Below are 23,232 nucleotides of genomic sequence, written 5' to 3' on the forward strand. Positions count from 1 at the left end.
GAGTAAGGAGCAGGAAGACAATCCAGGAGTGAGTAGCAGAGGCTGGGGACGGAGCTGGTGGCAGCCTGACAGGAAGGGAGAGGGTCAGTGGGAAAGGAGCTGAACAGAGGTGGACTTGACAGGACTCAGAACCTGAGGGAGGGGGCGGGGGGCAGGAGGGAAACAGGTGTGGAGAAAGAGAGGAAGAGCAATATGGGTGTTTATCTGAAAGGGTGGGCGGAGGGTTGGACTCTTAGAAGCTTAAGACACTGAATCGAGAAAATCTTAGTGAGGAGACTTCCCCTAGAGGTCGTGAGGAGAGCCATGAAGGGGGCATCTGAACTGGGATGTGTTTTGAAGGGGACACCGTAGTACTAAAAGACGGTTTGGTGTATGTGAGAAGGGGACCCTGAGGACGAGGACGAGGCCTGAATTTTTCAAGCAAGAGAAGACAGAGAATCCTTAAGTAATTAACTCATACAGGCCTTTTTGAGCCGCGACCAAATGGGAGTGGAGAGGGACGGCTTTTAGTCAGAGGTTGTTGACAGGGATGTGTCTAGGAAGAGTGCAGGTCAGTGGGGAAACACTGGGGAATAATAGGGGTGGGGAACAGTTGATTGATGATGTTGGCTTTGTTTTAGTTGTTGACTTGATTATAAGAACAAAAGAGCCAGGATAGTTGAAGAAATCTGAGATTCCTTCCAGCATTCATCCAATCATCCCACAGTGACTTTAAGGAAAAAGACCAAAAGGAGAGAGAGGGATTGGAGACTGTTTATGGAAAGTAGAGAAACCAAGTGGTCTTTTTTTTTTAGGATTTCTCTGGGTGTAAGAAGTGGGGTGCAGGCCAGAGGTAAGGGTGGGTAGTGAGAGGGTTCACCAGAGACAAGAGTGGGGAGCAGAACAGATCTGAAATACAATGCTGAGGGGAGCAGTGGGAGGACAGGAGAAGTCTGCTGACCCATGTCGGTTAACAAGTTGGCTGATTGAACTCATGATGCAATAGTTTGATAGTGCTGACACTAACCCCTGCACCACCGCTAAAACCCCAAAATGAAATGGTCTTAACTACAGAAAAACAACTTTTATAATTTTTGGGTTGCCTCTCCAAGCCAACCTGCTCCTTCTCCCCTTAGCAGTGTATTTTAGTAGATCTGTCTGTTCTCCCCACTCCGTCTCTGGTGGACCCAGTCACCCCCTGTGCCTCTGGCCTGTGTCCCAGTTCTTGTATGCATAAATAAATCTTAAAAACTAAGCCTTTGGCGTTAGTTCTGTGGTTGGTATAATTTTTGAAGTATTCTGATCCTGAATTTCTTATTTAAAAAGGACACTTAAAATCTATGTGTAAAGTTCATTGGAACAGGAAGATATGGATTTATCTACAGATCGAATTGAAGAGGTACAAAACGTCCTTAATGCTATGCAGAAAATCTTAGAGTGTCCAATCTGGTAAGTCAACAGAACAGTTTATTAGCAATTCTTCCTTATATGATTATTTTCTATGCAAATGAATGAAATGAGTTTACGTAGTAAGGAAAAAAGTTATAATGTCTATTAAAATTAATATCGGCTATTAGAAATACTGTTTTGCCATAAAAAAATCAGAATGAGATGTTTCCATTTAAAACATCATGGATGGAACTTGAGAGCATTATGCTAAGGGAAATACATCAGAAAAACAAGGACCATATGATCTCACTTATATGTGGAATCTTTAAAAATAAAAAAAAAAAAAGACAAAGAGCACACTCAGGTACAGAGAACAGATTTGTGCCTGAGGAGAACAATGGAGAGAAGGGTGAAATGGGTAAAAAAAATACAAACTTCCAGTAGAAAATAAATAAATCATGGGGATGGAATGTACAGCAAAGTGACTAGGTATTAATATTATACTGTATTATGCATTTGAAATTTCTAAGCATGTACATTTTAAAAGCTTTTATCCCAAGAAAAAAAATTGTAGCTATGTATGATGAGGGATAATAACTAGACCTATTGTGACCATTTTGCAATGTAGAAGATAAGTACAAATATTGTATGATGTTGTATACCCAAAAGTAACTTGTTCCATGTTAGTGATACCTCAATTTTAAAAAAAAAATTTAGCAAACTCTGTCTTTTATCCAAAGAATCCAGTTTGCAATAATTTCTTTTAAAATGATTACACTATTAATGTTGCTATTTTCTGAACTGAAGAACTTTAAGGATGTGGAAATTTAATCCTTTTTCTCTACTCTGCCTCTCTCCCTCTCTGATGCCTGAACACACACAACATTCTGTCTTTGTTTGTGCAGACTGTTTTCATTATTATGCATTGGGCCAGGAATCTGACTTGCCTTAAGCAGTGCCTGGGCTTTTCATCCAATTGTAAAACCAGCTTGATCACTTGAAATGTACATAGTTAATCATGGTAAAATAAGACCCTGAATGATTGGTGTTTGTGAGTGGGTAGATCTTCAAACCTTTGACTAAATCTAGCCCTTTATGTTTAAATAAGAGTATTGCAAGCCTTCAAAGCCTTGAAAAAAGCCTCTTACTTCTTGAGTGAGCCTTTGTTTTTCTTCACCTACAAAATACAAGAGGATGACTATTCAAAATACAAAAAAATGAGGTAAAATACACAAAGATTGAAATATAGTATGCAAATGTATACTATAGTGTACAAGTCAGTGAGTTTTGACAGGCATATATTAATATAGCTATATAAGGCAGTAAAGATACAGCATATTTCTTTCCATCACCTAGACGGTCTCTTGTATCTATTCAGGAATTGTTGGAGACCTATAAGTAGGATTATTTCAATATAATAAGTTTCTTGTATAATTACATTTTTTGTGCACATTAAATGAATTATACTAAGATGAAGCTGACTAGCTCCATAACACAGAAGGGCTATAAAACCCTTCAGTCACTAGATGATCTTTGTGGTAGCTAAATAAATTAAAAATAAATAAATTAAAAAAAAATAAATTAAAAGCCATACTTCATAATCTATTGGTGAAAAACCAACAAGGAAATTTAGAAGAATTACTGCTTAGCTTCTCCTGTCTTATTCTCTTTACTCTGGTCATTCTAGCCCCTTAAATGTTCTTCAGTCATGTGACCTACTCTGCCTCTCAGTTTTTATGCTTTTTGTTCCCTCTGGCCTTGAATGTTCTTCCTCTGATAATTGTATGGCTCACAAACCTTGATTGAAATTTCATATTTTCAAAGAAGTATTTCCAGACAACTGTATTTTAAGATGGCAACATTCCCAACACACTCTTTAAGTATTCCTTGTGTCCTTTTTCTCCATAACTCATTACTGACACTCTTCTTTTTTTTTAAATCCACACAGAATATGATCTCCATTATATCAGAGGTTACTTTTGTTTCTTTCATGTCCTCAATGGTTAGAACCTGGAAGATAGTAGCTACTCAATTGTAGACAATCATTTGTTGAAGGCATTAAATAATAAACTAAATTTGTTTTTTGATGGGTTAGTGGCTTTTAACATGTAATGGTGAGTGGTGGACAATACTCAATGAATGGCAAAGCTGCACCTGTTGCCTCTTACCTTCAATACAGAAGAGTAAATTCAAACACATTTTCCTTTGTGCTTCATTAAAGTTGTTTTTCCTATTTGGAGTGAATTAAAATAAGATTAAAGAAAATGCAAGTGTGTTTTCAGAGTTACAAGATTTATAAGTAACCTTCTTCTCCCTTGCCCCTCAACATTTCAACTGAACAAAAACAAAAGCTAAATAAGATTTACAGCTTAATTTATAAAACAGAGCCAGAAAAGCAGGAAATGACAATGTGGAAAAATAATTGTTTTTGAAAAAAGCAAGAAACTTACTCATGATAATTACTAAGAGAGATCAAAAAGTCCTAAACAATGTGGCATTTGGGCCCATTTATTTTACATTTCCATGGGACTTAGTCATAAAAATGTAATGTTCTTTCTCATTCTGGCAAATTAAACCATCAATTAAAACACTTAGATACATAAAAATTAAAGATGCAGGAATGAAGTTAATTTTCGTTTCAGTCAACTGTTGTATGTTTTCAAGCTCCTTATTTTTTGTAATGTTTTCTATTAGACAGACTTCAGCTTTTAAACTAGTTTGCTCGTGTTTGGGCTTGTTATACCTTAAACTCATTTATATCAGAGGTGGAGGGTAGGACTCATACATACTTCACTTTTTTAAAGCAGTGTAATTTGCAGTTATGTTTTAATAAATGATTCCTGATCATGACTGCAAACTGGTGTCTTTTGATTGTAGCTTTTAGATCTCTCCAACTAAAATTCATTCTGCTGCCCTCTTGAGTCATCGTTGGCATTTTTTCGGATATTTGGTAGTTGTTTGTAATTTTTTACTTGCGACTATGTAGAAGAATTTGCTAAATAATATGCATCCTAGGGCCGCTCTGGTGGCCTACAGGTGAAGTCTAAGCACTGTCACAACTACAGCCTGAGTTCAATCCCTAGCGAAGGAGCTGACCCACATGTTGTAACAGACCTCTACTGTCTCATCCAATGCTCCCCTCAGCAGTGTATTTGAGTAGATCCATCTGTTCTGTTCCTTACTCTGATGAATCCCTTCACCCCTTGCACCTCTGGCCTACACCCCAGTTCTTCTATGCCAAAATAAATAAATAAATAAAATGTGTGTCCTAGTAAATGGTGGTGATTTTTCATGCAAAATCTAGCTTTTTTTCCCAATCACTTATCCATGTTGAAACTCAGAATACAAATTTGCAGTTAAGTATAAAATCTTGCCTAGTTTGAAAGTGTTTAAAACATTTCAATGTGTTTCTTAATAAACATTTACTCTCACCAGGGTCCAAAAGAGAAACATTTAAATTTCTTTTCATTCCCAATTTTTCAAGCTCTTCCTTGGAAAGTTGTTACCTTTTTACCATATTAAGAATTTTCATCTGTTCAAAGTTTGTGTTTACAGTCTGTTTGTAAAACTTGGCTTATAATTACCATGCTGAAATATAATTATTTCAGAACTGAGTCATTGGTGAGAACGAAAGCCATCTGGTATCATCACTAAATCCAATTTCTCTTTTATTGAGAATCTCTTTGATATATAGTTTATCTCAGGAATAGTGATTTAGTAACAAATCAGAGTTCCCTTTGTCAGGTTTTTCTTTTTAAAACCACATTTGGTGCTGATAATACTACTAAGATAGGTCTAAGTCACCTAAGGTGAAATTTTCTCAGAGTTTAATTTTATCCTCACAATAACCTGAATAACTGGTAGAGGGGATAGATGGCAGAGAGGGAAACTGAGTTTCATGTGGAGTACTTGGCCTGAGATTGTTCTGCTGATTTAAAAAAAGAGAAAGAGCTGGTAGTAGAAATCCAGGCTTCTGGTCATTCTAATACTTTTCTTTTCATTGCCTCATGATGCGTCAGAAACCCCATGATTACAAGAGTTGTGTTACCAAGCCCTTCACAAGAAGGCTATTGTCCCCCAGCTTTGCTTGTGACCCTTTTCTAAAATGTTAAACATTTAATGAAAAGAACCACATTCCTGGCGCTTATGGTTACCTGGTCTTTGATGTCCTGCCTGAATTTTACCAAAAACCAGTTTCAAAAGCTCTTATCCAGAATAAAAGCTGTAAGTTCTCACCTGCTCAGGCCCTCAGCTACTTCTTTGATCTCTTTTATTACTACATCCCTTGGTCATTCCATTCTAGCACCTTGGCCTTCTTGCTCTTATACAAAAAATAGTAGGCACAGTTCTCTTCATAATCTGTCTTTGTTTTTTCGCTAGAATATTTTCCCAATTGTCAAAAATCTTGTTTTCTCACATTATTCAGCTGTTCTCCTACGTTATCTTCTCAGTGAGGCCTTTTCTGACCACCCTGTAGTCAGTTATAGTACAACTATAAGGGCAGGCTTTATTTTCTTTACTCTTATATTTTCATCTCAGGACAGAGCATACAGGTAGTAGGTACTCAGTAAATGCTTCTTATATTAAATTTCTTACAGTAAATGAGTTAATCTTAGAGGACCTTGACATTTTTGTGGTTAGGTCAAAATGGGAGTTTGGTGATATACTTTCTAAAATTTTAATACTTATCTAGGTTTATTTGATTGTTTTTCAAATTTTTGTTAGTATTTATTACATCATTATTATAATCACAAATCAAAATGGTGCACCTCCTGAAGTGATACAAAAGTATGTAGTATCATCTGTAACGTGTTTTTGCCAAAGAATGGAAACCTGAATTTGAGTGATCTTCTAGGTCTAGTTTACAGGAAATAAAGAGACTGGGGTGCATGTTAAACCACACAATAGGATTACAATTAGCAAAATCCAAAATGTAGGAAATTTTGCAGTGTTCACAATGGTATGCAATGTGTGGATTTTGACTTAAATAAACATGATTATAATTTCTTTGTAATGAAGAAAATTGGAATATTAACTGTATATAAGGTGATATTAAGGAAAGAATCATAGGACTGATAATGTTGTCATATTGATGCATTTTTCAAAGCTGTTGTCAAATGTAGAGTAATTGATATGACAGCTGAGATTAGCTATAAAATAATATGGGCTTTGGGCAAGTGAAACAAGATTGGCTAAGGAGTTGAAAATTCTTGAGACTGGGTGATAGTCAGTGGTGTTCATTTTACTATTACATATATAAATGCTTAAAAATTTCATATTAAAAAATTAGAATAAAAAGGCCTTCATATACAAAAGAAGTGCTATGGGAGAATTCATAAGAAATTTGTTTTTTGGAGCTTAAACCTTAGTTAAAATATAGGATATACATCTGCAACAACAGTTCAAAAACCTATCAGTGAATACTAGTCATCAGCTAATCTTTTAAATGCTAATGATAGTATACAGTGTTGGAAAGATTAATATATTAGCTTTTATATCTAGAAATTGAATGAAGGTAAGGGTCATCTTCTCTGTATTTTTAGTTCCAAAAACAGCAGATTTTTAATGCATGTTGAATGAATTTATAGTCTTATCTTTACACAGAGATAGAAGCTAACAGTTGAATTTATTTGCTAAGGTATTTTTATTTATTAAGCCTCATTTATGGTCTCCCTCTTTTTTTCTCTCCTTCTAGCCTAGAATTAATCAAAGAGCCTGTTTCCACAAAATGTGACCACATATTTTGCAAGTAAGTGTGAATGTTTTTGCTTTTGTTTTAATTTTTTTTCAAGATTTTATTTTTATTCATTCATGCATATAAGAGCTAGTGATTGAGACATACCCTGAATGACAACTAAGTATTTCTTAAGTATCTTTTCCTTAACAAATAAGCATGTCCCTAGAAACAGGGCACATGATGCATAGTCTGTTGCCTTCTCACCCTAAATCCTTGCCTCCCAGTTTCTGCCTGGGTAACCAAAACAAGTGATCTATTTCTTATGTATCCTTTCAGGAATTCTTAAATTCAAGATTCCCTAACTTGGTATTCATGAATGGTTTTTGTTTTAATTTCCAAAATTATGTTCAATTATATTATAAACTATGGGTATGTTTGCTTTCCTGGGAAGACATTCCAACATTTCTTTAAAGCTTAAGATGTTTTCGTAAGCTAAAAAATGTGCAGTGCTCTGCTGCATTAAGGATAGTGATGGCTGGCTGAAGTGGAAGGAACCTTGTTTCTGTGGAGTAATGTCCTGTATCATAACTTGGCCATCTTGCCGGGCCCTTCCTCTGAAACCTACCTGTTTTCCCACTCTTCTGTCCTTGCAAGGATCCAGAATCTTGTTCCCACTCTCTTTCCCTTGTCACTCCATTAGCATCGATCTGTTTCCATACTCAGCCCTTCTTCCTGGCCAGGTACCAGGGCAACACAGCTTTATCTCTGTGCATTGAGAAATTTTAGTTTTGTGGCCTCTGGAGAAAAGCTTCTCAAACTCTGTCATGTAGGACCACCTTTTTTTTTTTTTTTTTCTAAAGATTTATTTATTTATTCGTACAGAACTGGGGTACAGGCCAGAGATGCGGAGGGTGAGAAGATTCACCAAAGACAGAGCGGGGAGCAGAACAGGCAGATGGACAAGTACACTGCTGAGGGAGCAGCGGGCGGGTCAGGAGAGGTCTGCCACACCATTGTGGATCTCCTCCGGGGCAGGCCGGGATCGAACTCATGTGGAAGTGGCTTAAGCTTCTTTGTGCAGTGCTTTAACCCGCTGCGCCACCAGGGAGGGCCGACCACCTTTTTTCAAAGATCGGCACTTCATTACAAGGAGCTGAAGATTAACCTTTTAGTACTGCGATGAGAATCTTTCTGAAATATTCTTTTTGCTTTCTTGCCTTCTTGAGTAATAAAGACACACTGTTATATTGTATAAAGAAGATTAAATTATGACCATTCATCACTTTGAGAGTTTGTGAAAGAAGAAAATTACATGCAGAAGAAATAATATGAACAAAGGTGGGATTAAAAGAAAGTAGGATATGTCCATGATGCGTATCTATCTGAAGTGATATTAGAAGGGGAAGGAGCCCCTAGAAGTGAGATGACATTTGCAAGATAGAGAAGATCCAGGAGGAGGCAGAAGGGATTGAAAATAGAAAATGGCTACAAAAAAAGAACTTTTATTTATAAATAGGAAAATTTTACAGAAAGGTTTTGAAGTAGAGGGCCTCCCTGGGATCTAGTGATTAAGCCTCAGCACTATCACCACTATGCCTGAGTTTGATCCCCAGGCAAGGAGCTAACCTTGTGTCACCCACTGCTCCCCTTAGCATATTTCAATAAATCCACCTGTTCTGCTCCCCATTCTGTCTCTGGTGAATCCTCTCACCCTCGCACCTCTGGTCTGGTCTGCACCCCCATTCTTCTATGCAAAAAAAAAAAAAAAGGGTTTTGAGGTGGGGTAGGGAACATGGAATAGTTTGAACTCAGTAGAGGTGAAAACATCTTCGCTTAGTCTATTTCTACTGAATTGAGAGGATTAGAGTTGAATTAAAGGAATAGAGGGAGAAAGACTTAACTGCTTATTTGTTAATTATGATAAGCGGGAACTAACCATATTTTAAATTATGTTTTGAATGATATGGTAGAATGAAAAGTTTAGTATAACACCTATGGTTGGTGAGCTTTTTTGTGAAATCTCATCTGTAATACTTTTATAATCTGAGCAACACCTTGATTCTATGGTCAGAAAGTTGGAAAAAATACCCCAGTCATTAATTGGATCTTCTCTGGGGACCTCCCTGGTGGCACAAGGGGTTAAGTCTCAGCACTGTAAAGCTATTGGCAGTCACTGCAAGCATGAGTTTGATCATTGACCAGGGAAATGATCCATATGGTGCAACAGACCTCTCCTGTCTCACCAACTGCTCCCCTCAGCACTGTATTTCAGTCAGTCTACCTGTTCTGCTTCCCACTTGTCTCTGGTAAATCTTCTCACCCTCCATACTTCCAGCCTATATGCCCTTTCTTGAGTGCATAAATAAAAAAATCTTTTAAAAAATTAATTGTATTGGGCCCTTCCTGGTGGTGCATTGGGTTAAAGCCATAGCACTATGAAACTACCTGTAGCCACTGGAGCACGAATTCAATCCCTAGCCAGGGAGGTGATGCACATGGTGCAGCAGACTCTCCTGTCTTGCCTACTACTGCTCCCCACTCTGTCTGTGGTGAATCTTCTCATCCCCCGCATGACTGGCCTGTATCCAGTTCTTGAGTGCATAAATAAATAAATCTTTAAAATAATTCTGTCTTCTCAGAATGAACTGTAATTGCTAACAATAAATCAACTTTATTGACTGGGGTAAGCTTACAGTTCTGAAATCTTTTATGAAATATATGGAAAAGATAATAGTACCAGTCAGAGGAAAAAATTAATAAGGCCATCTATGCATTAGTTTGCAATTTCTAGACAACAAATGAAATGTGTAATACTTTTTGTAAGATCTAAAGCCACATTTTCCAAAGAGATAAAACATGAGCCTTAAATTTTTTTGACCTTTTGTTTGGTTTCTCTATATTCCACACATAAGTGAGACCATCTGGTATTTATCTTTTCCCTTCTCACTAATTTCAGCAAGCATAATCCCTTCCAGCTCCATCCGTGTGGCTGCAAATGACATGAGTTTGTCTATTTTGATCACTAAATAATATTCCAATGTATAAATATACCACAACTTTTTGATCCAATCATCTTTTTTTTTTTTTTTAAATAATATTTGACTATTTTTGTACAAGTTATATATGGCCTTAAGTTTTCATTTCTCTTAGGGTAATGGAGGAGTAGAATTGCTTGCTTAACATTTTGAGGATCTGCATAATACTGTTTTCCAGAGTTGTTGCATCATTTTTATTGATGCAACAGTGAATGAGGATTTCAATTTCTCTACTTTTCCACCACTTCTTATCTGTCATTTTGATTATGATCATCCTAGTGGGTATAAAGTGGCATCTATTTGTGACTTTGAATTTGCATTCCTTATTGACTCATAATATCAAGCATCTTTTCATGTTCTTGCCTACTTTTAAATTGTGTTATATCTCTGTTTATTAAGAGTTCATCTTATATTCTGGATACAAGTCTCATCAGATACATGATTTGCAAATTTTTCTCTCATTCTATAGATTGTTCTTTCACTTTGTGGTATTATTTGTAGCACAAAGTTTTTAAGCTTATTGTAGTCCATTGAATCTATTTTTTTCTTTGGTTGCTTACACAAAAATTTTATTATTTATATTCAAAAATCATTGCTTCTTGTCCTTTTGGCTAAGTTGAAGTGTGTATTAAGAAATCACTGCTTAACTTAAGATCACAAAGATTTATAATGTTAGCTCTTATATTTAATTCTGTGATACATTTTATGTTAATTTGTCTCTGTTGTGTGAATTAGAAATCTAACTTCACTTTTTGGCATATAGAGATCTAGTTTGTCCAGCACCATTTGTTGATGGGACTGTTGTTTTTTCCATTTTATTGTCTTAGTGTTATTGTTGAAAATCAATTAATCATATGTTATATGGTTTTCTGTACACTTGAATCTATTTCAGCATGTCTGTCCTTATGCTGGTACCACATTGTTTTGATTATTGTAATTTTGTTGCAAGATGATAGTTTATAAACTAACTACAATCATTTTACTTTAATTACTTACCGTTGTGCATATGAATAATTATAAATCTATCATTAAATAATGTGTATTAACTTTTAGTAAGTTTTATTTGACCATAACAGTAAACCATAAGTTCCATTTTCATTGCTCATAGCTTATGTAGTTTGGATTTCTGCTTATGCTGCATCTAAAAACAATTAAAGAATGCCATTGATTTAAATGGCAGTTAGATTAAAGAGCCATGTCATATGGCTCCAAAGGGCAGTTGTGTTATTATCTTTTTGTGTCTACTTGCCTTTTGAATAGCCTGACTAAAAAATAAAAAAATTGAATTTTTCTTTTTGTCCTTTATAATTTATAGATTTTGTATGCTGAAACTTCTCAACCAGAAAAAAGGGCCTTCGCAATGTCCTTTGTGTAAGAATGATATAACCAAAAGGTATATAATTTGGATAGTGATGGGAGGCTAGAAGCAACAGTAGTAAGAAATTACCTAACAACATAGCTGGTGTTCCTTTCAAGCTATTCATCAGTAGAAAAATGTGTAAAAGGGTCACTAACTGACAGTAAATTATTTCTAAAGTCATTTTCCTGAAAGTAATATATGTCTACCTTATATAAGCATTAGCAATTAATTGCCTTTCTCTAATGCTTCTGAATGATGCAAGAACTTATAGTCTTATTTAAAGTAGATCTGTACCACCCAACCCCCATTATCTCTTGACCTTGCTTTTATTTTCTTGCCTGCATTTATTTCTACTTAATTATTTACACACACACACACACACTCATTGTGCATTCCTCTTGCCAGTATACAAGTTCTGTTAAAAGTGCTGACTTTGTATCATTTGACACTATTTTTCTAATATTTGGTTCTTAGTAGGCCCACAAGTATTTAAAAGAATAAATGAATGATGCTGCTCTATAGAGTAGAAATAGTGAGTTTTCTATGCAATGGATTTATAGCTACTATAAATTCAGAGTACTGTTGTTTTAGGCAGTTGTAGACTTTTGGAAGGCTTGAATGACCAAAAAAAAAAAAAATTACAAAAACAAACAATAACTGCCATATAGTTTATTCTGGAGTCCATGATGTTTTAATTATATAAGTGTAATGTCTCTCCAAAGCTTTGTTCTTTGAATATAGTTTTTCTCTGTTGCTACATCTTATTGTCATCTGTTTATATGTGTCTTTAATTTAAGGTCCTTTAGTTGATAATCACTTGCTGTCTATCTCTCAATTTAATTTCAGAAGTCTACAAGAAAGTACAAGATTTAGTCAACTTGTTGAAGAGCTATTGAAAATTATTCATGCTTTTGAACTTGACACAGGATTGCAATGTAAGTATTAAATAGTCCCAGAGACCAGTGCTCAAGTGGCTGTCCATTAAAACTCAGGAAGATTGCAAAATTATTTCCTATGAATAGGTGATAAGACCTTTTGGTTTATCTTAATTTTAGCTCTTTTGTCTGTATTCTGTTTTTTAAATCACTCCCACTGATGTCACATCTTAACTTTATTGATCCCAAGATGCACATTATCCACATCATAACATCTCCAAAATTGGGATCAATTTATTGTTGATAGTTTATCATTGTTTAGTTTAGTGTGCTTTCTTTCTTGATGTGCAGAAAATAATGAGTTGTTAGTACCTTAGATTCAGTGAAATACAGTTTTAATGGGCATATTTGTTAGTACTGAGGTGGAAAGAAAGTAAAATAACTTTGAAGATCTGTGTATTTGTTTTCTAAGAATAGAATTTCCAAATTTGATTGTTAAAAAATTATTGGTAGCTTTAATATATTTTCTTAATACAATAGAACCATAATACAGGATTTCTCTTGATTCTTAGATTATGATTAATATATCTTTCCCCACTACAAAAATAATGTTTTCTTTTATAATTCATAGTTGCAAACAGTTATAACTTTTCCAAAAAAGAAAGTAATTCTCCTGAACAGCTGAAGGATGAAGTTTCTATCATCCAAAGTATGGGCTATAGAAATCGTGCCAAAAGACTTCGACAGAATGAACCTGAAAATCCTACCTTGGTAAAGTCATTTTTGTTTATTCTACTAATACCTTTTTATTCAGCACTGTGAATCAGTGAATGCCCTAGATGCTCCTGGGTTAAAGATTAGTACAGGAGGTAAGATGGTCAATTAAGTGGTGGGCAAGTGTTATACATGAGTTAGAGATACTGAGTGAAAGAAAGTGGACAGCCCTCTTTCCTTCTCTTCCCCTCCCACTTTAGTGCTATATCCACTTGTTGCTTATATAAAATAGCACAAGGTCACTGATTGCTTTAAACTTGTTGATTTTTAAAATAATCATTTGTGGTAATTCTCCAGATGGAAGGAAATATCTTCTATTTTATTTCTTCTGAAAAGTTCCAGAAAAACAGTTTTTAACATTTCAAAATTGTTTCAACTTAAAAGCTAAAAATGCAATGATTTTCTTTGTTGTTACTTCTATGTATATAAATAAAGGAAAGCTTAAAAAATAATAGCTCATATAGTACCAGTATTCATTTCTCAGAAGATGTTGAAGGACTCAATGAAGAAGGGCTTCCTCAGAGTGATGATAGATTTTTGAATATTTTCTGTACTGCATTTCTTAGCTATGCTGGATTTTTATTATTTTCACGTATCCTTTTTTTTTAAAGATTGATTTATTTATACATACAGAACTAGGGTACAGGCCAAAGGTGGGGGGGGAGGTGAGAGGATCCATCAGAGACAGAGTGGGGAGCAGAACAGGAAGATTGACTGAAATACATGCTGAGGGGAGCAGTGGGCGGGTCAGGAGAGGTCTGCTGCGCCATGTGGGTCAGCTCCCTGGCCAGATCAAATTCATGCTGCAGTGGCTGCAGATAACTTCATAGTGCTGTACTTTAATCCCAAATGGGGAGGGCCCCATTTATCCCTTTGTAAATTTATTTTATCTATTTGCCAGCCTTATCAGATGTGATTGGAAATGTGTACTGAGTCTCATCCCCTTTCTCTATTGTAATGTATATCTTACTTTCAGAAAAATTACACAAAATTTTGTAAACAGTGCCCTCCTTGGTGGCGTAATGGGTTGAAGCACAGCACTAAGAAGCCACTTCAGCATGAGTTTTATCCCCGCCTGAAGGGGAGGTGATCCATATGGCATGGCAGGCCTCTCCTGACCCGCCTGCTGCTCCCCTCAGCAGTGTACTTCATTGATCTACCTGTTGTGTTCCCCACTCTGTCTCTGTGAATCCGCTCACCGCCCCTGTACCCCAGTTCAGTATGCATAAATAAATAAATCTTTTAAAAAAATTTTTTTTTGTAAGCAGAAATTCTACAAAATTTAAAAATCAGAGCAGGGAAAAAGTATTCAAACATAACTCATACATTTTTGGTCCATAGATTGCCAGGTGTCTTTTCCTGGTGTCATAAATGTTAACTAGTTGATTGTAGTCTATTTTTTTTTTTATCCTTGTTCTTGAGTTTCTCTTCAAGGAAAAAAAAAAGCACAGAACTAGCCAGCAATTAGTTGATCATTCTTTATGTACTGCTTAGCAGGAATCTGGTGGTCTTAGTGTCCAGCTCTCTGACCTTGGAATTGTGAGATCTCTGAGGACAAAGCAGCAGATACAGCCTCAGAAAAAGTCTGTCTACATTGAATTGGGTAAGACACTCTAATTTTCTTTACAATAGCCAAGATAAGGAAACAATCCAGATGCCCCAAATAGATGAATGAATCAAAAGTTGTGTTGCATTTACACACATAAGTATGTGGAATATAGAGAAACCTAACAAAAGGTGGAGAGAAAGCCAAAATTGGCAAGCTGACCATAGAACTGAAGTATACAGAGTAAAGCAGGGGGTAGCAAAACGGGAGAGATGAATGCAAGGGAATCTAGTGATAGTTCACTGGAGATATGGTAGCAGGAGAACTATGGGAACTACATCAATGTAAGGAAGATATGTAATTAATAAAAGAGATGTGATTTTCTAAGTTTAGATTAATAGCTACCAAACTTCTTGTCTTACAGTTTTATTCAAAGCCAGTCATAATTTATACATAAGGTAGGGAGCATTGGGAAGTGAAATAAAAATAATTTTACTAGCCTTATGGTGTGTTATAAATAATGTAATAGATGGAGCTTTCACCTTGAAGAAGCTTGCTTTTTAAAGAGCAAAAGAAAGGCCATTTGGTTTTAAGTATGTGTAAATATACTTTAAGAAATGGAGAGTAGTGTTAAGGAAAAGCATAATGGGTTGTTGACAGCATTTAGAGGGACCTAAAGTAAGCTGTACTAGACTAGAAAGACTTCCAAGAAAAGCTGAGCTAAGTTAAACAGATCTCTAATTTAATTGTCTTACTTTTAGATGTATTTATAGTTAGAAAGAGTGACTGGATTCTCAGGCACGATAGTATATTTTATCATCGCACTTAGCAGATTTTCTTGAAATTCCTTGTGTATCTTTCCCTCATTTAAGATCAGAAGTTCCTAGACAGTGTTGTCATAAAAGTAATCAAAATACATAATAGTTAATATTTAGAAGCACTTACTGTTGTCTCCAAACATTGTTGTGTTTTAGTGGTATAACTCATTTAAGATACATAAAAACTTCTGAAGTTGTTACTATTATTATTCTTTTTACAGATGAGGAAATTAAGGCATAGAAAAATTAAGAAATTTTGTCAAGGTAGTAAATTTTGTAAATACAGAGCAGTGAGTCGAACCTAATAAGCCTGTGTCAGAGCCTGTACTGAAACCTGCATGTCACTATAGCCCTCATATTTGTGTATATATGGGCACTCAATAAATATTTCTAGAATGAATTTCTGCTTAGTAGCAAGTACAACTTTTGCAGTAAAAGCCCTTTTTTACTGATTTGTTATTTGGGGGAATTTTTTAGGATCTGATTCTTCTGAAGATACAGTTAATAAGGCAAGTTGCTGCAGGTGAGTCAAAAAGAGACTATGAAGCTGGTATTGTTGTATATAGTTATTGTTAAGGATTGGTATTGCTTTTGTTTAGAGACATGCCATTGGAATTGTCCTTGAAGGTCGTCATCTACTTTAACCTCACTTTATGGCTAAGAAAATAACCTATTGATTGTTTGATTTCTTAGTATTGTCCAAAAGTTTACTGTAACAGAACTCTGCACAGACTTGCTTTTAATGGTGGTGGTTCTCTGGCTTAGTTCCGCAAGTTCAGTAGTATTGACACAGTCATAAATTGTGACTGGTAAAAATATTAGAGCACTTCATTTTCAATTCTCCTTAGTTCCTTAATTCCATTTAGCCCTCAGACTTTGCCTGTGTTTATTAAACAGTAATACTTAGGATTTATCTCTTGACCTTAGAAAAGATCTCTGGTGACTTTTCTGAACTAAGATGGCATCATTCCCAATCACATTTTGTTTGCAAGCGACTTTTCCTTTACTCTCAATTGGGAGGAAATGGGTATTAGCCTGAAAAGAATCGCAGAAGGCAGTGTGACCTCTAGATGTATTTGCATTCTATTGAAATGTCTGCTTGGCCCCAGTGTATACTCTTTGTTTAGATAGCTTTTGCTCCTATCTTTTCATTAAAGTGTGCTTTTAAATTTTGTTGTTTTTTCTTTACTATCTTGTTGTTGTTGTTTTAACTTATTTATGCATACAAGAACTGGGGTGCAGGCTAGAAATGTGAGGGGTGAAAGGATTCACCAGAGACAGAGTAGGGAGCAGAACAGGTGATGTACTGAAACATACTGCTGAGCAGAGCAGCAGGTGAGACAAGAGCAGTCTGCTACATGGTGTGGGTCAGCTCCCTGGCCCCAGATTGAACTCAGGCTGCATAGCTGGTGATAGTATGACAGTGCTGAGACTTTAACCTCTGTGCCACCATGGAGTCCCCTCTACTTAATCTTTTGACTAGTATTTGGCTGTCATTTAAATATTGACTCACTTGTATGTCTATGAAACCACGTTCTGTACAACTACTCTAATTTCCATGAAAACTCACTCTTTGACTATTCCATGTTGACTAGATGCTACTGAAAGAAAGAACAGATTTCAGAAAGTGAATCAGATCAATCAACTTACTGAAACTCCACTTACAGGAGCCAGCATACTTGATGTTAATCATTTGATAGTTCTGTAACCATGTGTGTCTCATTAGGGCTTCTGTCTTTTCCCTATAGTATGGGAGACCAGGAATTGTCACAAATCACCCCTCAAGGAGCCAGGGCAGAAGCCAGTTTGAATTCTACAAAAAAGGGTAATGGCAAGCTTTGCAAATTAACAGACACTGAAGAGAGCATGGGTATTTACAGTACTGTAATCAGTTTATTCTGAAGGTCATTTAGAACATTTATAATTTACATTTCTTGGCAGAATTAAAATATTGTTCGGTCTGATATATAAATGACACTAGATGGATATGATTGTAATCATTCCCTATGTAATTTGTTGTTACCTTCTGCTTTTAATTGTGAATGTGTTTCATCTTTTGCATACTGGTTTTTAAGTAAAGGGAGTATGAATTGGAAGCTAAAACAGAGCACTGTAGATTTGATGCCCAATCTCCTTTTAATTCACTATTACAGGCTAGGGAAATAGGAGGTGTGGTTTATAAATAGGGAGAATTCCAAAATTATGATTTCAGTGTGAAGATAGAGAAATTGGAGTTAAGTTGAAGAGTATGAGCTGCATCTTTAGTATAATTGGTTGTTTATGAGGTTAGTTTTGCTAAAAGTAGACATTTGATTCATTTCTACCCCCAAGATGTATTGATATCTTTTCATGATAATTCAGTTCTTAAGTACCTTGTTTTTGTATACTTTCAGGTGTTTGTGAGTTTTCTGAAAAGAATTTAACAAATACTGAACATCATCAATCCAGTAATAAAGACTTCACCACCACTGAGAAACATGCAACTGAGAAGCATCCAGAAAAGTATCAGGGTATTTCTGTTTCAAACTTGCATGCGGAACCATGTGGCACAAATACTCATGCCAGCTTAGTACAGCATGAGAACAGCAGTTTATTACTCACTGAAGACAGAATGAATGTAGAAAAGGCTGAATTCTGTAATAAAAGCAAACAGTCTGACTTAGCAAGGAGCCAACAGAACAGATGGGCTGAAAGTAAAGAAACATGTGATGATAGGCAGACTCCGAGCACAGAAAAGAAGGTAGGCCTGAATGCTGCTGATCCCATGTATGGGAGAAAAGAACTGAATAAGCAGAAACCTCCATGCCCTGACAGCCCCAAAAATTCCCAAGGTGTTGCCTGGATAACACTGAACAGTAGCATTCAGAAAGTTAATGAGTGGTTTTCCAGAAGTGATGAAATTTTAACTTCTGATGATTCATGTGATGGGGGCTCTGAATCAAATATTGAAATAACCAGTGCAATAGACGTTCCAAAGGCAGTAGATGGATTTTCTGGTTCTTCAGAGAAAATAGACTTAACGGCCAGTGATCCTCCTGCTTTAAGGTGTACAAGTGAAAGAGTCCGCACCAAACCGGTAGAAAGTAATATTGAAGATAAAATATTTGGGAAAACTTACCGGAGGAAGACAAACCTCTCAAACTTGAGCCATGTAACTCAAGATTTAAGTATAGGGACGTCTATCAGCGAACCTCAGATAGCTCAAGAGCGTCCCTTCACAAATAAATTAAAACGTAAAAGGAGAACTACATCAGGCCTTTGTCCTGAAGATTTTATCAAGAAAGTAGATTTGGCAGTTGTTCAAAACACCCCTGAAAAGAGAAGTGAGGGAACTCACCAAGTGGATCAGAGTGGCCAAGTGATGGATATTACTTATGGTCATGAGAATGAAACAAAACATGATTATGCTCAGAAAGAGAAAAGTGCTAACCCAACTGAATCATCAGAAAAAGAATCTGATTTTGGAATGAAAGCTGAACCCATAAGTAGCAGTATAAGTAATATGGAACTAGAATTAAATATTCACACTTCAAAAGCATCTAAGAATCGGCTAAGAAGGAAGTCCTCTACCAAGCATATTCATGCACTTGAACTGGTGGTTAAAAGAAATCCAAGCCCACCTAATCATACAGAACTACAAATTGATAGCTGTTCTAGCAGTGAAGAGATGAAGGAAAAAAATTGCAACCAAATACCAGTAAGACACAGCAAAAGGCTTCAACTTACGGAAGATAAAGACCCTGCCTCTGGAGCCATCAAGAGTAATAAGCCAATAGAACAAATTAAAAGTTTTGCCAGTGACACTCTGCCAGAACTAAATTCAACAAACATACCTGATTTTCTTAGCAACTGTTCAAGATCTAATAAACTTGAAGAGTTTTCCACTCCTAGCCTTCAAAGAGAAGATCTAAAAGAAAATCCAGGAACAAATCAAGTGGCTAATAGTACCAAAGATCTGATATTTAATGGACAAAGAGGCTTGCAGACTGAAAGATCTGGAGAGAGTACCAATATTTCATTGGTACCTGAGACTGATTTTGGCAGCCAGGATAGTATCTCATTACTGGAAACTGATAGCCTAGGGAAGACAAAAAAAGCACCAAATCAGTGTTCAAATCTGTGTACAACAATTGAAAACTTTAAGGAACTCAATCATAGTTGTTCTAAAGATCCTAGAAACGACGTACAGATTTGTAAGGATCCCTTGAGATCTGAAGTTAACCACACTCAGGAGACAAGCATAGACATGGAAGAGGATGAACTTGATACACAGTATTTACAGACTACCTTCAGAGTTTCAAAGCGTCAATCATTTGCTCTGTCTTCAAATCTGGGAAATTCAGAAAAGAAATATCCCTCAGTCTCCACCCCTTCCAGGGTCTCGAGACAAAATCCAAAAGTCAGTCTGGAATGTGAACTGAAAGAAGAAAGTAAGGGAGAGAAAGAGTCTAAAACTGAGCATGTGCAGGCAGTACACACAATTGCAGACTTGACTTTGGCTTGTCAGAAAGATAAGCTATGTGAGTCTGCCAAATGTAGCATCAAAGGAGTCTCTAGGCTTTGTCAGTCTTCTCAGTTCAGAGGCAACGAAACCGAAGTCATTATTGCAAATAAACATTTCATTTTACAAAACCCATACCTTATACCACCACTTTCTCCCATTAGGTCATCTATTAAAACTACATGTAAGAAAAACCTGGCAGAGGAAAAGGTTGAGGAACATTCATGGTCACCCGAAAGAGCAACACAAAGTAGGAATATCGCTCAACGTACAGTGAGCATGGTTAGCCAAAATAACAATAGAGAAGATACTTCTAAAGAAGTCAGCTCAAGTAGCATGAACGAAGTAGGTTCCAGTACTAACGAAGTTGGCTCTAGCATTAATGAAGTAGGTTCCAGTGATGACAATGTTCAAGATGAACTAGGTAGAAACAAAGGATCTAAATTAAATGCCATGCTCAGATTGGGTCTTATGCAACCTGAAGTCTATAAGCAAAGCCTTCCTATAAGTCCTTGTAAACATCCTGAAATCAAAAAGCAAGGAGAAAATGAAGGCATAGTTCAGGCTGTTAATACAGATTTCTCTCCATGTCTGATTTCAGATAACCTAGAACAACCGATGGGAAGTAGTCATGCATCTCAGGTTTGTTCTGAGACACCTGAGGACCTGTTAAATGATGAAATAAAGGAAAATAATATCAGCTTTGCTGACAGTGGCATTAAGGAGAGATCAGCTGTTTTTAACAAAAGTTTCCAGAAAGAATTCAGAAGCCCTAGCCTTTTAGACCACACATTTTTGGCTCAGGACCACATAAGAGGGAAATTGGAGTCCCCAGAAGAGTGTATGTCTAGTGAGGATGAAGAGCTTCCCTGCTTCCAACACTTAGTATTTGGTAAAGCAGCCAATGTATGTTCTCAATCTCCCAGAAATCCTGCCACAGGGCATTTATCTACAAAAACAGAAGAGAACCTAGTGTCATTGAAGAATAGTGGAACTCATGGCAGTAACCAAGTTACATTGACAAAGGCACACCAGGAACATCACCCTAATGAAGAAGGAAAATTTTCCAGCAGCTTATTTTCTTCACAGTGCAGTGTGTTAGAGGATTTGAATGCTAACACAAGCTCCCAGGATCCTTTCTTAATGATTGATCCTCCCTCCAAACAATTGAGGTGTCAGTCTGAAAACGAAGAAGTTTTGAGTGATAGGGTATTGGCTTCAGATGATGACGAAAGGGAAACTAACCTGGAAGAAGATAATTACCAAGAAGAGCAGAGTGTGGATTCAAACTTAGGTATTGCCGTCAAGTTTCTATGTTTGTCCCAGTGTAGTCTATAGAAATTTGCTAAATTTTCCTGCCTTTTGGGGAGCATATTCTGTGAGTTTCCGATATGATTAAAGTAAGTGCTTGTTTCCTTTGCTTCTAAATTGAGTAAACATACTATAATAAACTTTAAAATAGGATACAGGTTACATAGAAGGAAACTAGAAGGTTAGAGTACTTTTTGTATTTATTTATGCATACAGAACTGGTACAGGCCAGAGGTGCAGGGGCGGTGGGAGGATTCATCAGAGACCATGGGGGAGCAGAACAGGCAGGTGCACAAAGTACACTGCTGAGGGGAGCAGCAGGTGGAGGTCTGCTGCACCATGTGGTTCAGCTCTGGGCCGGGGATCGGGGATAGAACTGGCCCTGAAGCGGCTGCAGCTAGCTTGGAGTGCTGCTTCCTAACCCATTGTGCCACCAAGGAGGGCCCAGGTTATAATGTTTCTGGCTTCCCTGGTAGTGCAGGGGTTAAAGTCTCAGTGCTATCAAGCTATCCCAGCCACTGTGGCATGAGTCCCACCCCTGGCCAGGGAGCTAATCCACTTGGTGCAGCAGACCTCTCTTGCCTCACCCACTGCTCCCCTCAGCAGTGTATTTCAGTTGATCTGCCTGTTCTGTTCCCCACTCTAGGTCTTTGGTGAATCCTCTCATATCCCTCCCTCCCTCACCTCTGGCCTATGCCTCAGTTCTTGTATGCATAAATAAATAAAATAAATCTTTTATAAAAAATGTTACAGTATTTGGGCTCCCCCTGGTGGCCCAACGGGTTAAAGCACTGCATTATGAAGCTCTCCGTAGCCACTGCAGCACAGAGTTCGATCTCTGGCCAGGGAGCTGACCCACAAGGTGTTGCAGATCTCTCCTCACCTGCCTGCTGCTCCCCTCAGCAGTGTACTTTGTCAGTCTGGTTCTGCTCCCCACTCTGTCTCTGATGAACCCTCTCACCCACCACACCTCTGGCTTATACCCCAGTTCTGTAAGCATAAATAAATAAATCTTTAAAAAAAAAAGTACAGTATTTTAAAATTTTTCTGTTTTGAGACAAGGCTAGTAAATCCTACTCCACTGGTGTCTGCCAATTCTGACTGAATGATTTCAGTTCTCTTCAGTCTCATATGTACATTAACTCAACGGAGTGTAGCCACTGGGGCCAAACTCAAAAGTAACTGCTGCTTACGCTTTGAACAGGTTTCTCCTAAGGTGCTTTTCCTTGAAAGTCCTTTAATAGCAGGAATATCTTCTATGTTTGATTGAGATTCAGTGCCCTGATTGTTAGTGGACTTGCTTCTGGGTTTTGTTGTTAGGATTTCTCAAAAGAAGTCCAGGTATCCCAGTACAAAAAATGTAATCGTTTTGTGTGAAACTCAAATCATTTTGAAATTTCTTTTGCCAATGGGAAGAAACAGATACTGCAAGTTTTATAGTATTTGCTGTTTTTACATCTGAATTTCTTCTCATTTAAGGTGAAGCAGCATCTGAATATGCGAGTGAAACAAGTCTCTCTGAAGATGGTTCAGGACTGTCCTCTCAGAGCGATATTTTAACCACTCAGGTAAAAAAATCCTGCATGACTCTTGTGCATGGCGCGCTCTGCATTAGGTAGCATGCACTTTCATTCTTATGTTTACTTAGATCATCTCTTAGAATTAATGGTGTAACAGTTGGGTAGTATTTGTCTCCTCAGATTATTAGATTGTAAATTCCTAAGTGGAACTCATGCTACCTTTTATTTCATATACTCAAGCTAGCTCACTGCAGGACACGGAATACTGAATTTAATAAATAAGTTAAACCTTCAAAAGTCACTTGCCCTAAAGCAAAAACATACATGAAAACACTTCTGTATCAAAGAGCAGGGTCTGGGTATTCGCAGAACCGAATTGGAGCAAGTAGGCTCCAATTTTGAAATTTCTAGCCTTTCACTCGTGTGTGTGTGTGTGTGTGTGTGTGT

At 36.8% G+C, this 23,232-nt stretch overlaps 1 protein-coding gene across 2 annotated transcripts in view; it reads left to right on the forward strand.

Moving 5' to 3' along the window:
* Nucleotides 1-1,348: 1,348 nt before the first annotated feature.
* Nucleotides 1,349-23,232, forward strand: part of BRCA1 (breast cancer 1, early onset) — a 49,690-nt gene continuing 27,806 nt past the window's right edge. For both annotated transcript variants that reach the window (XM_012726106.1, XM_004684123.2), the window contains exons 1-10: nt 1,349-1,428; nt 7,064-7,117; nt 11,396-11,473; nt 12,287-12,375; nt 12,947-13,086; nt 14,584-14,692; nt 15,931-15,976; nt 17,202-17,278; nt 17,847-17,963; nt 22,745-22,833. In XM_012726106.1, the coding sequence (XP_012581560.1) occupies nt 1,349-1,428; nt 7,064-7,117; nt 11,396-11,473; nt 12,287-12,375; nt 12,947-13,086; nt 14,584-14,692; nt 15,931-15,976; nt 17,202-17,278; nt 17,847-17,963; nt 22,745-22,833 (879 nt within the window). The remainder of the gene's footprint in view (nt 1,429-7,063; nt 7,118-11,395; nt 11,474-12,286; nt 12,376-12,946; nt 13,087-14,583; nt 14,693-15,930; nt 15,977-17,201; nt 17,279-17,846; nt 17,964-22,744; nt 22,834-23,232) is intronic.

This window comes from Condylura cristata, unplaced genomic scaffold (assembly GCF_000260355.1).
Source record: "Condylura cristata isolate star-nosed mole 26May11 unplaced genomic scaffold, ConCri1.0 scaffold00017, whole genome shotgun sequence".
In the NCBI taxonomy this organism is placed as follows: Eukaryota; Metazoa; Chordata; class Mammalia; order Eulipotyphla; family Talpidae; genus Condylura; species Condylura cristata.